We start from the raw sequence: 18,367 nt of genomic DNA, 5'->3' as shown, positions 1-18,367 counted from the left end.
CAGAGTTCGCGGAAAAGTGCTAGGCCAGGCGAGCGTGGTGAGTTGAGTTTAATTTATTCGTTGTATTACGGATGGTGGTGTGAATGGGCTCCTGCTGGTCGAGAATAGAAGTAGTTTAAGGTCTACGGCTTGCTGGTGATGTAATACCGGTGAAAATATGTTACGGAAAGAGGCTTCGGTTGAAATTTTTGAATGTTTAATTTAATAATTGTCATTTTTGGTTTCTATTTGAAGCCCACCAATAATTGGAATATTGAGCAAATTTTAGGCGCATGCTGTTGCAAAATCTTGACACTTGTTCAATAACCTACGGAACAAACTACATTCTCGTGAGCAGAAAAATCGAACTATACTTTATTTCTTGATACGAGGCAATGAGCAAAACCACGCCAAAGCATCCAAAAATACGCACCAATTCAATGAACCATATTTTATTTAAATAAAACTTGGCACACGTATTTGACTGAGCAAACTGAATATTTTTCACAGAAAGCGGATTTTTTTTCTTAGACTCAAGATTATTTATATTTTACCATAGGCTTTATTCAAAGCATCGTTGCTCAAAAACCATTGGTTGTATAATATTAACTTAGCATGCCTTGTAAAAAAACGCTGTAATTTCTATTTTTAACTACAAAAAATTTAAAATAAACAAAAGAAGTTTATTTTTTCAGTAAAACTTTCAATAAAAAGGATGGAGAAAAACGAAAAACTTATAATAATTAACATCTCAAATGCATCCGTGTTCAAGTTAATTTGAATTTCAGTTTCGAATAATACAGAAAAGAGATAAATTTATTTTTTTTTAATTTGACATTATTCCGGAACTTTGGTGAGAAGTTCTGAATGTAGAAATGTTAGGCAAATTTTTGCTTAAAAGTTAAGCTTCAAGGATTTTGTTACAATTTTAACTTTATTAAGGACAATCGAATTTCAATGATGCAATACGATTCCAAGAATAATTTCGAATCAAAAAACTTTTTTTAACGTTTTAAATGCATCCGTTTTGAGATATTTCAAAATTAAGTTTGGATAATTCCGGCCTTTTCTATAAGTTATTCATGATTCTGCAGCAACAAGCATAGATTCATTGAAATATGTATATAAACAATATAACACTATTTATTCTGTGACAGCAAAAAGATTGGTTCAATAAAAAGAGCTTTACATATCTCCTCTCTCTACTATCATCAACATTCAATCACAATTTCTATTTTGTATGTTCAGTTTTTGGCTGAATTAAGGTCATTTTATGCTATTTTTTACGCAAATTTAAATTAGGTTCGAAGGCCTCTAGAATTAACTAATAACTTTATTTTAGATAGAGTTATTAGTTAATTTTGTTTTGTGAGATAAATTAATTTTATGTAGAATCTGCTTACATTGGCCTTTATTCAACCGCTAGCCCTTTTTCAACGATGCATCAATATGTAAAGATGATTTTCGAAGGACTTTCTTGTTTTGTGTTTATCAGCCAAAAATATGTTGCTAATTACAATTTAAAATATGACTGAGTATTAGCATTGAATCAGTGATATTTGTCTAAGGGGCTCTAAATGTGTCTTAGTGGCCTTGAAAACTGCTCTATCACACCAGAAAAGTTTTCCAAAAAATACCCGATAGAAGTCCTAATTAGCGAAGTCCTGTCATTTCAACAGGTCATTTAGGTAATACCAAACATGATATTAACCATGTTGATATCATGCTTGGAGTTCTATAGCTTAATATAAAATTGAGGACAATTATAGCACGCGCATCAGAATTATCTTCGTAGAAATTTTGAGACCAAAAAGCACAATTTGAGAGCCTATAAAAGTGTACAAAGTTATTCCAATCCAATCACTAAAATGCGCTCTAATCAGGGACAACGGCAGCAGAGTGGTCAACTGCACAACACGCACGCCGTGTCAGTCTTCGACCGAGTGTACATGGATGCAAGCGCGGCAGGTTGCCACGAGCGAAAAAGTGACGCTATCCGTGAAAGTACCCGTGGAGAATCCGATGCTGACGGGTTTCACTGCGAATGTTCGCTGAACCGACGACGACCGGTAGGATGTCGTCGTAACCATTTTATGGAACTGTTTTTTAAGCACCGAACACAGCTTCTGGTCTTACACTGGTAACGCCTATTGCTACTAGCGGCTTGAGCTCGCTACAGATGCCCATAAACGCGCATATCCAAACAGGATCCAAACCTTGAGGCAATATATTGTTCTTTGGCACATTATTTTCTTAAACGTCACTCCTAGTCACTCGGCATCTCACACTAGATCATGCTTTAGAACACCACGAAGGCTTCAGTTTTACGATCGACACGTAACACCAGATGAAACAGTTTGACACGGCAGGAGTCCTCCATTTTCCAGCTTCAAATAAATACACAGAAAAAAAAAACACTAGGCCAAGTCTTGCGTGCGTTTAAATGCCTGCCTTCTCCTCGGCGAACAAGCAACCAATTTTTATTGAACCTTTTCGTCTGTTTCTTCTCATTCGTGAATGGAATGCGTTTCTGTTTCTTCTTTTGGTGAGATTTATCCTCGCGTCAAAGTGGATCGGTATAATCGATGATGGTGATTGGCTGGGATTTAGAAAAACCCCAGGTGTTGAGTGTAACGATGTTTTATCAGTCATATCAGTGAACGGTTGGAATGCGATGTCTGAATGAATATACAAGAAAGAGAATTCTCTAGCACTACAATCAACTAGTACATCCCGAGTACAGCTTTCGTTTGTTCTGATAATCTTATAAGGATAAATATAGGTTTAAAATAGCACTGTTCTTTTAGGGACATCAAGTTGGACAAGTCAGCCTGTTCTTATACATCGGTTTTTTTTCTGGAATTCAAAGTAAACTAAACACAGCATCTTGAAATTGAATTGGCTAGGTTTCTACCAATCACTTTTACGGTATTATATTTAAAGCCACTTCCACAACCAAAAGGCCTAAGCTGCCTCTGAACTTCCGAAGCGACACGTATTTTATCTTAACCATTCGTGCACCAGCATCACACTTACATTTTTGTTTAACGGATAGTTTATGACGAAATAAGCACTGATTTCAACTGTAAATGTTTAAGTCGCCTTGTTTTATTTTTCTTCCAACACTAAACTTTTTTTTGTACTAAATCAACCCAATTTCTCGCGCAAAGCACCCAAACTTCGTAGTGTATTCCGAATGCACATCACGGGAGCAAACTTCGAACCGAACCGCTCTGCTTCTGGTAGAAAAACCTTGTGAGAGTGAACCGTGCCGTGCGAGTCGCCCCTCGCGAAGAGAAAATCCTTCCACTGACGAGAGATGGAGCGGGAGAGAACGGGAGAGAGATCGTGAGCCAGTCGCAAAGTATAGCGTGAAGAGACCGGAGATCAACATGCTCTGGAATGCGGCTGGCCTTCAAATCGGTCTCTGTGTGTGCCTGCTGTATAAGTAAACTCAAACAAAACGAAGGCGCGCGCTTAATCGCGCTCCACTAAAACAACGCTTCTTTGCTATTACGAACTGCCGGCGTCATCAGCGTGTATAAATACAGTGGAGGGTACCGCGTGGCCTCCATGTTTCCGATACAGAGAAATGCCACGACGAGGACGGTAAATATGGAATCTCCCTTTGGCCACAGGGAAGGAATACAGAGAATGAAACAAGATAAATCAACACACTAGAGAGATCCAGTGATAATTACATTTTTTCTCTTATTTATTTACTTGTACTACAGAGTTACCGTGTACGAAACCTATGACCGGGATCTGGTTCAGCCCAAAGCAACCCGCGTGGGATCAACCGAACGCGCGATGTTGATGTCGCGAGCTAGTAACAAAAATAACAACAACAACAGCACACAGACATGCAAGGAAGTTTACGCCTTGGAGGCAGAATCGGAGGAAGAAACGAAGGCGAAAATATTCAGTTCATTTACCACAAAGTATGGAAGGAATTTTGACCTTTCTTACGATGGCCTCAAAATTCCAGCGAGTCTGCGCGCGGTAGTTTCTTCGAAGTAAATACATAGTTGCTGATTCCATCCGCCTTCGGTTGAGGCAATTTTTCATGCTGATGAGATTGTGCGTACGGATAAATGGTCAACCGAGCGGTTCTGAGCGGCTAAGTGGTTATCATTTTATTTCCAAGGTTTGTCTTTTTCTGTGGAAAAAAGAATGTAGTTGGTCACAGTAACCAATCAATGTTAGAGTATCTTCATGAAGTCTGTGCCTGGAATGCTTACATTACCAAAAAATTTAGCTTTTATAATAATAACGAGAATGAAACCAGTTCATTAGGTAAAAAATCTTTTCGAAATAATCTACTGCACGAAAATCCAAAAGTATGTCGAGACTTCTTTTTCACCTGTTCGGTGTACGATCCGAATCGACTAGTCAACTAGTCATTATTATTCTGTTCGGTTTCTCGGTTTGGATTAGCCAAGCTGTTGTTTAGCTGACTATCAATCGAGCAGAAAGATGGAGCGTACAAGCGAATTGGCAATCACATGTGAATGAGAAAACAATCATAAAAATATATTGTGTGATTGTGTGACAACCGTTTGCAGGTAATTGATATTTTACCTCTCCAGTACAAAGTGCGTGTAGCCACGCTCTAACCTAGACGTGCAGAAACGAATCGTCATCGGGGAGCATTCGAAACACTGCTGCTGATCAACATACGGGTTTGTTACGATTTGGCATCGACGCGCGGATCGGTTAGATATTTAAAATACTTTGGCATTGTGTCCATTTATAATTATCGTTTTCCGCTCTCCATGGCATCAAACAACAGAAGAGCGTTGTGAAGTGGAATTAACATTCCAGCCAGGGTTATCTGATACGTTACGCAGAAGCGTAAGTTGCCGCATTTTTACTGCTGCGGAATTGTTGAAGATTGTTTTTATCTAATCTATTTAGTTTTGTTTAACGATCTGTTCATCACGTGTATGGATCAATTATGTAGGCTGTTTCGAATAGCGAAGTTTAAGCCAATAGATTCGAATTTGGCAATATTGTAAAAGTATTCAAACGCCGAATAGTAAATTCCATTGGACGGAATTTTCTTTGATTAGAATTAAATTTTATTGAACTTTATTGAATAGGCTTTACTTGTTTTACCTGCGCTGTCTGAGGGCACGATGAGCCCATTGTTTGAATTACTCAACTCACTGAGCTGAGAAATGAGCTTTTACGGAATTTATGGCTCTACATATCCATGGCCCCACTGGACGTCCCCTCCCCCCCTAAATCCTGCTACGATTAAATTTAATCAATGTCTTTGTTAAATTTTAACCTAAAGTAAGAATTAATCTTTTACGTTTAGGTTGCATTGTTTGAATAAATTTGCACTATATAATAAAAAATATAAAGTAAATCATTCAGACTATTTTTTCTTGAAATTCTTGATTCCGTATCGGAACTCGACCTTCTGTTTATTATACACACACTTCGCAGCCAACTGTTAAGTGTACAGGACAATTGCGGTGCTAGCGCTACGATCCTACTGACACCAACAGTCTATCCCGAGCCGAGACTCGAACCTACGACGACTGGCTTGCTAGGCCAGCATCGTACCTCGAGACCAGCTGGGAAAGTTTTTTGAAAACTTTCTATTATAGTCAACTTCTTCTTTGCCTTTGTTTTGTAGATTTTAGGTAATGATTTTTCCAACGACAAATTCAATCAATTAGTTAGTAGGCCTCTACAGAAAGATTACACTGGTAAAGACAGGTTGTGTTCCAGAGCTCAAACTGAAAAAAAGGAAGACTATAGATATTCAACCTTTCCTGTAAATTTTTGTGACCTCTTTTCAAAGACCCTAATGAGTCTTCTCGTAAGCAAACATAGCATCGACGAACCCGGAGAGCAATTACTCTGCGGCTTTTTGTCGCACTCTTGCATATGCTCGACGCACCAAAATTTACAGGAATGGTTGTAAAGGTTAAATATTTTTAGGACAACTTGTTTGAGTTCTAGAGTCCTTTTTTCGCTTTTGTCGACGGTGTTATGTTTAGGATAAAATTTTTTATTAAAAATAAAAATATGCTACAGTGTTATAAAATATTAAAAAAATTACAGCGAAAGTATAAGCAAAGTTTTTCATCTACAATGGTCGAGTTTGATCGCGTCATCTAGAGTAAAAATGTTATAAACATGCATATGAGACAAATCGCGCCGATGGTCCGATGGTCGAATATCGACCATTTTTGATTTGAATGAAACTTTGCACACGTATTTGGCTTAGCAAACTGAGCATTTTTCACAGGTGGAGAGATTTTTTACACCCATGAGTTACATTCTAAAAGGGCGTATGCCTTTTGGCACAGGTTTTATTCGAAGCATTGTAGCCCAGAAACCGTTGGTTGTATAGAAAAACTGTCTGAGAATGAGTTGTAGGGAATTCAAAATGCACCATAAAAAAATATACACCATACAAAAAAAAATTTTTTTGACCAAAAAAAACTAAAAATAAACATTAAATTTCAATTTAAAAAAAATAGTTGAATTTTTTTAAAGAAACTTGACATTAATACGCAACTTTTAAAAAAAAGTCCAGGATGGAGTAATGAAAAATAAATTTTTTATGGTAGATTAATTTTTTTATAAAAATTATAATTTAAACATTTTTCGAAATATTTGTATTCTGATGATTTTAAAAGATGCAAAAAGTCATTTTGAATCAAAAAGCTCTTGGTAGTAAACATTTTAAAGGCATCGGTTTTCGAGTTATTTTAAATTTAAGCTCGAAAAATTATTAATATTTCGGAAAATACACGTTTTTCTTGATTTGTCGTTGGTTCTCCAGCAAAAACCATACGTTCATTGGAATGCTTGATCAAAAAAATACAATTCATTCTTTGACAACAAAACGATTGTATAAATAACTCAAGCGCTAAACCTTAGCCTACCTACACGTTCCCCCTTGCCGAATGTTTTATAAAAAAATATGTTTGTCGTGCAACACTACCTACTTGTTTACTAATAATAACTGTTTGTAAAGTACGCAACCAATAACTACTGGGTTACCTATAATATCTGTTTTCGTATATAAATACGATTGCACTACTCCAGATGTGTTAGTAACAGTTTGCACTTTGTGAAGATGAATAAAGTGAAAATGGAATACACCAAGCCCAAATGCTGTAAACCCTTTCCTGATCATCGGTGCTCACCAAGCTTACGCAAATTAAAAAAAAAACGTTATTGCAAAATTAAAAATATAGAACAGTCAAGCTCATTTTAATACGTCTTTATCAATTTGTGATTCGTGTAGTTATTGGAATGATAGTCAAGCAACCATTCATCCCTTCGTTGTTTACTGTTTAGAATCTGGAACACTTAAGAATATCAGCTTCATCATAGTATCGGAAGTACTCCATCATGATACTGTTGCGGTTCAGGTGTTCATTGCCAAATTAATGAGTTTTTTGAAAACAACAATAGAGTTGAAGAAAGCGATATTAATGTCTGATGGAGCTGCCTCACAATATAAAAATAGAAAAAAACTTTGCAAGTCTTTGCAAGTTCAAAACAAAATATAACGTCGATGCAGAGTGGCATTTTTTGCGACTTCTCATGGTAAAGGCCCATGCGATGCAATTGGTTGCATAATAAAACGAATGGTAGGAAATGCAAGTTTAGCTAAAGAACATGAACATCCCATTACAAGCGCAAAAGAATTGTATGATTGGTCTAATCAGGAAAGTAATAAAAATTCATCAAAAATGTCATTTAGTTGGGTATCATATGAAGAATATGAACAAGGAGTATCATATGAAGAATATGAACAAGGAGTACAGAATGGAGCAATATTTTCAAAAAATCTATAATAATAGCTGCCACACAAAAGTATTACTCTTTTGTTCCGATTTCAGAAAATAAGATACAAACGAAGCCGTTTTCAAAAGATGACGAATCATTTACTTATGATGTATATAAAATATAAGGTGGAACTAGTTCTGTAAAGTATCTATGTCATAAAAAATATGTTCCTAAGATAATAAAACTCGAAAATAAATATTTGATTCTTATATATATTTATATCACTTAGAACATTTAACTATTTTCTTGAGAACCGTTCTCCCAATCGTTTTGTTGTCAAAGAATGAATATATTTGATCAAGCATTCCAATAAATGCATGGTTTTTGCTGAAGAACCATGGACAAATTAAAAAAAGGTGTATTTTCCTAAATTATTATAATTTTTCGAGCTTAAAATAGAAATAACTCGAACACCAATGCCCTTAGAATGTTTACATCCAAAAGTTTTTTAATTAAAAAAGACTTTCTGCATCTTTTAAAATCATCAGAATACAAATATTTTTAAAAATGTTTGAATTAGAATTTTTATAAAAAAATTAATCTACCATTAAAAAATTATTTTTCATTTCTCCATCCTGGACTTTTTTAAAAAGTTGCGTATTAATGTCAAGTTTCTTTAAAAAAAAAAATTAAAAAATAAATCAGTATTTTTTTTAAATTGAAATTAAATGTTTATTTTTAATTTTTTTTGGTCAAAAAAATTTTTTTTTGTACAGTGTATATTTTTTTATGGTGCATTTTGAATTCCCTACAACTCATTCTCAGACAGTTTTTCTATACAACCAACGGTTTCTGGGCTACAATGCTTCGAATAAAACCTGTGCCAAAAGGCATTCGCCTCATGGGTGTAAAAAATCTCTCCACCTGTGAAAAATGCTCAGTTTGCTAAGCCAAATACGTGTGCAAAGTTTCATTCAAATCAAAAATGGTCGATTGAATATTCGCGTATTTCCAGGCGATTTGAAATGATTTTGCTCATATGATATATTATCGACGAACATCTCAACTTGTTATTGTGGTATAACCTTTACTCTAACCCAAGTTTCCTTGAACATACAAAAGTACGAAAATCGTTCAAATTTCAACTCTTCCAGGTATCAAAGAGCAGTTGTCATTTTTCACTGTCATTACAATAATGCCCGGTCGGAATGCGAAGCATTCCCCTTGCCGGAGCCGACAACAACATTTGGCGCATTTTATGTTTATTTATTCCATCGCTCGATATGGATGATACACGTATAGGAGGTACGTACACGCTCTCCCACAGCTGCGTTCCAAGCATTCCAATGTTCGCTCATCCATCCGTTGCACAGCAGCAAAGCGGCATGTAGTACGTTCAACGATCCGCTCTGTTATGCATCTGGCAAAAGGGGCCATCGCATCGGGATGAATTCTTTCTCTTTTTTTTATCTATAATGGCCGGCTGTCAACCGAGTGCGATGATAGCAGCGACGCGGCATCTCTTGTGCGTAATAGCTATAATGTATGCGCGGAGCAACTTATTGGCTTGTACTTAGAATTTTATCACCATCGATTCTACAGAATCTATAGTGAACAAGGGTGTAGCAAGGAACTTCGCTTTGGGATGGAGAGCGGCTTGACTAAGCTAGCCGTTGAACAACGCCTCTGCAAACAGTACCGCTAATGTAAATCGCAGCTCTGGTACAGGTTTTGAGTGCGTTGCGATGATCATACGTGTCACTTCGAATGCCACGATGGTGGTTCAGATCAAAAGTGTGATCGCACATACGAAGCCGCACATCCTCTCGATCGAGTATTATAGGTAGCGTTCGGTGTATCCCCTCGGGTTTGTACCATATTCCCGGTAACGGGCGGTACTTCACCACGATCAGTCGAAGGGGAGACGATGGCGATGCATTCCTGCGCTTCCCCCATTTGCCTTTACACAGGAAATTTAATATGACTTTTCAAGCTAATGCTTATTACGCGCGACTGTATTATACGGATGTTCCGTGCGGCAGACATTCCTCGTCGAGCTGTGTGTATATCATTAATTTGAAGTCCAATAATGAGTTTCAACCATGGAAGCTCGGTAAAGCGCTGGAGGATGGAATATGCGATTAAAATAACTCTTGACAGAAGCCGTGGAGTACACCGTCATATGAGTGGGGTGAAATTTGAAAGGAAATAAATAACATATCAGGTAAACAAAGGTTCAAGCTCTCGGTGCCAGTCCAGCAGCAAGGTGTCAATGGGATCTTTGGAAGTGAGCTCGCATGCAAATGGTCATTACAAAAGGGGTGACGTCGTTGCATCAGAGATGGATTAAATTTCAAATGTGCGGCTGAGATTTAATATGTCACTAGACAATGTATTGAAAGTTAAATTTTTATTTGCGATGGATAATAATTACAGTGAGCAAAAATTGGAGTGTTTAAGCGCGATTGAGAACAACAACAATAACAACACAAAGAACACCCTTTCCAGAAGAATTATGCTGAAATGTGATTATAGATGCCATCTTCGGTTTGGAGTCCTTTTACGGACACTGACTGGACTGCCGGAAAGCTTATCGTGCCATTCCAATCCAAAGCCCATCATTCACTGTAAATCCCTGTCGGCTCGATTTGCATTTCTAATTAATTAGACTCGCATAAGCGTTTCTATTTATGAAACAGTAACAGAAGCTAGGAGCAGACGCTACCGGCGCCGGTGAAGGAATGTGCGGTGTGGAGGAGGAATTTGGTTGGATTCCTCTGTACTCCTACGCTCGCTTGCTCGCTTCGCCACAGACTTCGAGGGATACGGATTGGATTGCGAAGCGCTTCGTGAATTTGCATCATTCAGCTTTTTTAATCCTCTCAACAGCATGTCGCTTTTTATTTTTCTGCTCGATTTTGAAAGCCTTCCCTTAGGTGAACGGTTCTCCACGGCAGAGGTTGGATGCGAAGCCATAAATGGAAATCAGAAAAATATTTCATTCATAACTCTTGGCGGTGATGCCCACGCAAAAAGAACAACTGCGACTTGGGCTTTGAAGACATTGTTGCCAATTTTCAATTTTCGGTCTTCAAATGTTTTTCATAGCATCCATAGCCCTAGCGGGTTTCATTTTTCGTTTCGCATCTGTTTTGCATATTAAACGAAAACTGATCATCGAACTTTGGTGTGGAGGTTGCAGCTAAGTATGGTCCATTAACAACCTAGTAAGCCTTAGCATTAATAGAAGAAGGGTAGAAATAATAAGTTGAAAAACTTCCATGACAGCGGCGACCACGGAACGTAGTTAATGTGGACCGCGTGTTCTTGTACAAATGAAAGCGATAAATTAACAATTTGCTGTCTCGTGGTGTTGTGGATATGATTGATTGGGTATCAAGTTTGCTGGCGAGAAATTAATTAAAGATCCATCCGGACACCGCGGTCCAGTGTCTCATACAGTCGCTACGTGTGGTATGCGGCAATGTTCCTGATGGCACCGCAAAACGGTCGAGATGCATTCCCATAGCATTCGATCCTGCCGGTCTCACGCGTTGGAGGCTGCATAAGGAGGAAAGGAGGGGGGGTTGATATGGGGACACGAGCATAATCGTACAAACATATCTACACACTCATCCGTCGCGTCATCGTGACGTTCGGCTGAGCTGCTGGGCAGCCTCTTTTTCAGGTTAATTAATTTATATCCGCATTTATCGAACGTGTTCGACAGTTGATTGCAATTAGTGGCTGGCTCAACCAGGTCATTTGCCTCGCCACGTCGTCGGTGTGGTAGCCCTCTTGGATGCGCGCGGATTCCAGATCGGCGATGGACAGCTTCAAGTCGCCGAAATGTAACCCGTTAAATTTGAGGTTTACTGCAATCGGATCGTCAATCGTACCTCAGTAATATGAACTTAAACAGCCTTTAAAATGTTGAACAAAAATATTGAAATAGTGGAACCACGGTTCGTGAATTATATATTTTGAAGTACGGTGAAGTCTTTTTTCATACCACATCAATATTGTACGAAATTAGTACAACTTTTAATTAAGTTTGAAATATGGATATGAAATTTGTCTCAACATCTGTTTAAACGTATAATCATTAAACTGGGATATGGTTTTATGGGGAAAAGTGATAATGTTTTTTTTTCGCTCCAATAAACTTTGCGGAATTGCTAACAAATATTCAACGTTGAACTGTTTGTCAGATATTCAATTTTCTGCCGCTAAGGCTGTTATCACCACTACTGCTACTGGTACCCGAAGATAATAACTCTTTGAATAAGTGTTAAATTTGTCCTCGAAAGAACAATTTGTTGTTTAATTTTATATTGGATATTATGCTGGTCGCATCTCTGCACTATCCCCAAAAGAGGGAATAGAGCAATCTTCTGAACAAAATGAGGCAGATTTTCATTAGAGGATGTGCCGGCTAATGCATCTACTGATGCTACCCGCTACTTAAAGGAAGAGCCGCTGCACCTGTTGGCCCTATCCCACTATCGATGCTGATACCCGCTGCCACTGCTGCTGCTGCTATCCGCTACCACTGCTATCCGCTACCACTGCTATCCGCTACCACTGCTGTTACTACTGTACTAAGAAAGGACTGTTGTAGTCGCTGTCTATAAATAATATGTCCAGTTTTGGCAGAAGCACGCTCGGATTTACTAGGTCTATAAATCTGTCGATCGTGCTTGAGAAAGTGAGCATTAAGCGACCAATCAAAGGTTGAATTTTATGTTTTAACAAGGTTTGATGATTTTCAATAGTACAATAGTTCGAATAACCAAATTATAACTCTCTGCATTTATGAGGATGCATAGAAGATTTTCCAATCGATTGCTGCTGCAAGAACGAAGGCAGTCTAAATTGGAAATATTTTTCACTGTTTCTCTTTTAAAATTTTCATTCCACATGCCTATGTAGCCGAACTTCCTAAGAGACGTAGCTCTACGTCAAAACTTTCTGCTACAAAGTTGTTATATATGATGAAGCGCTTATTTAGAAATTATCAAAAACTCAAATTTTCGACGAAATCAATTTTTAGAGAAACAGGATGAGTTGGCAGCACGGCTGATTGATGGTACCTGCTCTGAAACCTTTCCGTTAAATTATTGAATTTTAAGTGATTTATGCAGGCAAGTTTGCTGAAAAGTGAAGAAAAGTTATCAGTGATGTTTTTGTTGCGCGGTAATAATGAAGTATCAGTGAAAATGCGAGTGTTTCTAGCGTTGGAATGACCAATTTATCCACGCTCAAAAATTGCCAAATTGCCAAGCCAGGAAAGTTGTGCAAGTGTTAGTGCTAACTCGGTGTATCGCACTGGCTAGGCTAGCGGTGTGTTATGCACGTACAAAAGATTGCGTGGTGATCAGGCCTTAGACGCGCCTATGCTTTTGCACTGGGTTGTATGTGACTTTTTTTGTGGCTCCATTTCCATTTCGAACCCACCGTGGTTCCAATATTTTGCTTGTTATTTTTCGGTCATAGAAACATGGCGTCTTTTCATAGGCCTGGTGCGTTTGCTATGGTTTGCTATGGTGTCGCTTGGTGCTGCTCGGTGTGCGTACCATCACTACCAAAGCGCCATCCAGATGAGTATAAGTTTTGTGTCTCATATTTTTTTTAGAATGCATAGGCACTCGGTTTTGTGTGGTAGCTGATAGCGGGTTTCGGTTTGCCCTTTTGGCTAGAGTATGAATGTGTGAATGATCTGTTTGGCGTACGAAGTTTTTTTTGGCATGTAGAACATTTTTTATTGCCTGGCTACCAAGCTGGGTTGCCGGGTGCGATAAGTCTCATTTTTTCGTTTTCAATTATGCGCTGCGTGTTTGTTTCTAGTAATCGACAAGTGCGTTTTTTGATAATGTGTTGAGATTTTGTTTCAATTCGTGTTTTAGGCGCAGGACGCTACACAAAATAACACTTTTGACGTTTTGTAGAATTGTATTGAATAACACCATTTACTTTAAATTGCTATTTGTGTGTTTCTGATATATGTCTGAACTGTTTTACCGCGCATGGCGGGTCGGTCCCGTTAGTATTTTGAGCAAACCGAGAAAAAATTAATTTAATGTATAATTTCATACCATTACTCATTACGATATGGGACAATATGTTTGGATGCTTTCCCGAAGTTTTTCAGAACAAATTTTTTGAAGTCATTAATTGTTATGAAACTATACATATTTAACCATAACTTCCGTCTAATATTTAAGTTTTGATGGGGGTTCAAATGGGTCGGACTCACTATGCGCAGCAGTATTATGCTTTTAATCTTTTTATGACTTCTTTAGCTTTTAAATAAATTTTATTGCTCCCAAGCGAGTTTTCATGTATTGAGTTTTGTTTTTCCCACAGAATAGGTGGGATGTTTTTCAATTATTAAACACGCTGGCTTTGATGGAATTGGAAGGGTTACAATTTAGAAATTTATCGTTCGTGTTATGACCAGACGGTTACGAACATTTTGCTTAGTTTTATGTACTTGTTTTATGATTTTTCGAGCTTTTGAAATGTTGAAACAATTTTATTTATTATATTCAATCACGTTGAAATCTTGTCGGTCGACATAGTAACTAACTCCTGATTGCGATTGTTTTGGCATTTTATAAACCAACTTAGAACTCTGCCTTGTTCGATATGCATGTTTGCATTTTTATAAATTTTCGAGCTATGAATGCATGGAACTTTGCCAGTTTTTATACTCAGTAGGTATCTTAGCTTAATTATTCGAGAAGTTAGAAATAATCAGCGCGAAACTCCGTGTTCCTGTGCGTCTGCGTCGGTAAGAGGGAATAGAGATGTCGTTCATAATGCTCCGGTGAAAACAAGTCTTCGGCCCGGTATTTTCAGTGTGTTGTGACTTCCGAGGTGTATCAAATCATTTATTCGAAGACACCCGTTGGTTCTATTCCAGCACGTTGCGATTCAGAGTAGGTTTCGTTCAGTAAATATAGCCATAATATATACGCGATGTATACCTCTACTGAAGTGCGCTTGTTTTCTTGCAGGTATATGAGTTTGGTAATAAACATTTATTTAAATACGTTGATGCTTCGTATAGTTAATGATTTTCGCGCCCGTCATTCGCATAGGATCGCGGGGTTGATAAGAAAGATACACACCGTTGGTATTCGTAATACGCGAGCCTCGCGCGAATCATCATTCGATTCCATCACTTGCCACGGAAACATAATTCCACAGACCATTCTCTCCGTCGCAGAGTAGAGATGCGGGATAAGCTCAGTTTTGGTATGACCGTTCAACCAAAGATTACCTACCCGTTGCTTTTATATAAGCGTGTCGCAAATCGAGTTCGGTTGATAAATATCGTAATTGATCTAATAACTACGTAATGTATACCTATCAAAGAATCGCGTCTTCCGAAGTGCATTCGCTTTCTTGAGAGTATACGGGGCTGGACTAAACAAATGTTTAAAAATTTGGATTCTTCGGGTGGTGGATGGTTTACGCGCGCGCCGCTCCTAAATATTCCCGATGTTAAAGATATGCCCGACATTAAAGATATTTCTTTCACTTTCGTAATGAGCTAACTTCGCGCGCAGCATTGTCTCTTGGTCTAAACCGGTACCAAATATAAATAAGCTAAGTGTGCTCCTCTAGTCAGCCGGCTGAATATAGAATAAACCAAAAATAGCTAAATACACGCAAAAGTTGAAGTCTTGTACAATCATTGTGTCTTCCCGATTCGCACAAATGTTGCACAGAAATCGCACAATAAATGTGTGAAACGCATAACGCAACAGTTGTACTGCGAATACATTGACATAGAATGAAATCAGAATATGTATCATACACCGACACTTTATTTCTCACGTCGAGTATATTAGTGACTGCACGCGCTTTTTTCTCAAGCGACGAGAGAAATTTCTCTCTCGCTCGTAGAATTTCAGACACGTGACATACAATTTGCAGGTTGCTCTTTCGCTTCTCTTTCGGTTCGGATTGCGACGCGCAAGGCAATATCTCGTTGCTTCACGAAATGAGCGAGACACCCGTGCTGCACATACTTGATACCAGTGTTGTTAGTCTCTCACTCATACTGTCGGTGCGTGCTTGCTGCTATTCAGAGGAATGCATGAAGAAGAAAAAGTATCTCGAAAGCGTGTATGCAAAAGACTTGAAAAGCGTAGCATATGTCTTGTCCTTGTCCTCAAGCAGAAAGGAGGAGAATGGTTTTGCTTCTCGCTCGCTTTGCAATGCTGCTTGATACCAGTTGAAACTGTTTAGGTGTAGTAGTTTGGAGCTGCCAAATACATTTAAGAAACCATAGAGCATTAATTGCGTTATGCCCAACACGCAATGATTGTACTGGTTCCGAATTACATCAACAATTGCGCTAAAAACGCACAATTTTGTACTGGTTTCGCACCATCCAACTTTTGCGTGTAGAGACAGGTAGGAGTTACATGTATGATCGCATCACTTATCAAAGTGAATCCTGATCCAACGAGCCCTTCTCTACTAACAAAAACCTTCTTCCTGTGATCTTTGTGGAGATGCAGAGGTAAACACGGTCTCCGAATAGCAAGGGTCACACTAACATCCCTTCCCTCTTCCCACCTGATTGCAAGGACGTGGCCGGCGTCGTTATTGATCCTTCTAAGTATTGAATCACTAAAACTTGTACAATGAGAATGGTCGGTCACTCCCAACCCCATTCAGTTGATTCACTGTGCAATTTTACTGGTTCGGATCAATCACGAAGTGCAACCATTGATATGTGCAGTCAGTCAAGCTAAGCTAAGCTAAGCTAGAAATCAATTTTCAGAAAAACAATGTATGCAATGTTGACATCGTAAATAACTCTATTCTATTCAAATATTGTGATGTTTCTCATAGAAAATATACCTTTTCTATTTGTTTGTCGTTCTATTTGCTTCACACATGAAAAATATCTCTTGGTCTTAATTTTAAAGGTTTTTTTGATTCCATATATTGAGAAAATTTTGATTTTTTCAAATATGAAGGAATTTAAGAATTTTTGAAAATAAAATATACCAAATAAAGCTGCTTTTTAAGGTCACCCTATTTCGGGACCAGTCCCAAAGTTCTTCCATTTTGCTCAAAATTGATTCATATTCGTCGAAAACAATTGAACTCGAATATTTTTTCTTGGGTTATTAGGGCGACCAGCTCCAAAATAGCTTGACCATAAAACCGGTTTTGTTCGATATACATTATTTTCAAAAATTCATAATTTTTGGACCATTTGAACGATTCTCGATATTTTTTGATCAAATTAAACGTAATCAGTTTTAGTGAAAAAATGCCGCTAATCCTAATCCGTGTGCTTCGAAATGCAAATAAATTAAAATTATCATAATGTTTGTCATGTTGTTAAATTGAGTTTACTGAAATATAAAATAATACATTTTTTTTATTTCTCCATGTATGGAGTCAAATGTGCACTGCAAATTGAAACCAAGAGATATTTTCCATGTTTGCCTAATAGAGAGCGACAAACAAATGAAAGACGCATATTTTTTAGCAAATACATCAATAACTTTGAGTAGAACGATGTCAGTATTGCAAATCGTTGGTCTTAAAAGCCCTAAAAGAAGTTTAAAGACAGTTTGATGTGAAAATTGCAGTGAAAATAGAGCAAAAAAGAGAATCTAATTCGGTTATTTTTGAGGATAGAAAAAATGTTTTCTCTTCAAAGTAACTTAAACTAACGGGGCTACAACATTGTATAAAAAACTTTTTTCCTTTATTCAAAGATAAAAAAGCTAGATACTTGATTTCATCAAAAATTTGACTCAACCAAATTGTTGATAATTTTTAAATAAGCGCTTCATCATATACAACAACTTTACGGAGGAACATTTTTCTCTGAAATATTGCTATCGAGTTCTGGATCCTTCTAAATTCGTTTTCTGGACCATTGTGTCCTTATTGATAGATAACCTAACCGTATTTTGTTTGTTTTATTCTCACTGCCTCTAATATTCTATATATATATATATATATATATATATATATATATATATATATATATATATATATATATATATATATATATATATATATATATATATATATATATATATATATATATATATATATATATAAACTAGTTGACCCAGCAAACTTCGTCCCGACCATTCTTTTCTTTGTATATATATATATATATATATATATATATATATATATATATATATATATATATATATATATATATATATATATATATATATATATATATATATATATATATATATATATATATATATATATATATATATATATATATATATATATATATATATATATATATATAAACTTGTTGACCCAGCAAACTTCGTCCCGACCATTCTTTTCTTTGTCTAAATCATTTTTCACATTCCAAATTGAATGAATATTCATATTGGATGGTATTCGGTTATTTTTAGATGATTTCCAGAAGCAGGAAGTCGTCCACTTGAATTTAAAAATAGCATGGGGAGTCAATTTCTGACTTCTAAGCATCAATCTGATACCGGAAACATCCATATTGGGTGGTATTTAGTCATTTTTGGCTGTTTTCCAAAAACCGAATGTAGGCTTCTTCGAAATCAAAATGGTGTCCATGGTCAATTCTCATATTCGGTCATTT

The 18,367-nt window shown here is 37.1% G+C and overlaps 2 protein-coding genes across 3 annotated transcripts in view; one reads left to right on the top strand and one right to left on the bottom strand.

Annotated features, from left to right (window-relative positions):
* Positions 1-18,367, bottom strand: part of LOC129727956 (protein expanded) — a 97,072-nt gene that overhangs the window by 19,346 nt on the left and 59,359 nt on the right. Inside the window, exon 1 of one of the 2 annotated variants that reach the window (XM_055686275.1) lies at positions 3,016-3,239. The exons of the other annotated variant lie outside the window; for it this stretch is intronic. The gene's annotated coding sequence lies outside the window, so the exon portion shown is untranslated. Of the gene's footprint in view, positions 1-3,015; positions 3,240-18,367 lie in introns of those variants that run through there. 2 annotated transcript variants of the gene reach the window in all.
* LOC129727966 (uncharacterized) lies at positions 3,178-4,257 on the top strand. The gene is made up of 2 exons (XM_055686297.1): positions 3,178-3,588; positions 3,714-4,257. The coding sequence occupies exons 1-2, from the start codon at positions 3,572-3,574 to the stop codon at positions 3,997-3,999; spliced, it is 303 nt and encodes a 100-aa protein (XP_055542272.1). The 5' UTR covers positions 3,178-3,571; the 3' UTR covers positions 4,000-4,257.

This window comes from Wyeomyia smithii, chromosome 3 (genome assembly GCF_029784165.1).
Source record: "Wyeomyia smithii strain HCP4-BCI-WySm-NY-G18 chromosome 3, ASM2978416v1, whole genome shotgun sequence".
Taxonomy (NCBI): Eukaryota; Metazoa; Arthropoda; class Insecta; order Diptera; family Culicidae; genus Wyeomyia; species Wyeomyia smithii.
The sequence above is the reverse complement of the archived record's forward strand: the minus strand, read 5'-3'. Positions and strand labels throughout refer to the sequence as shown.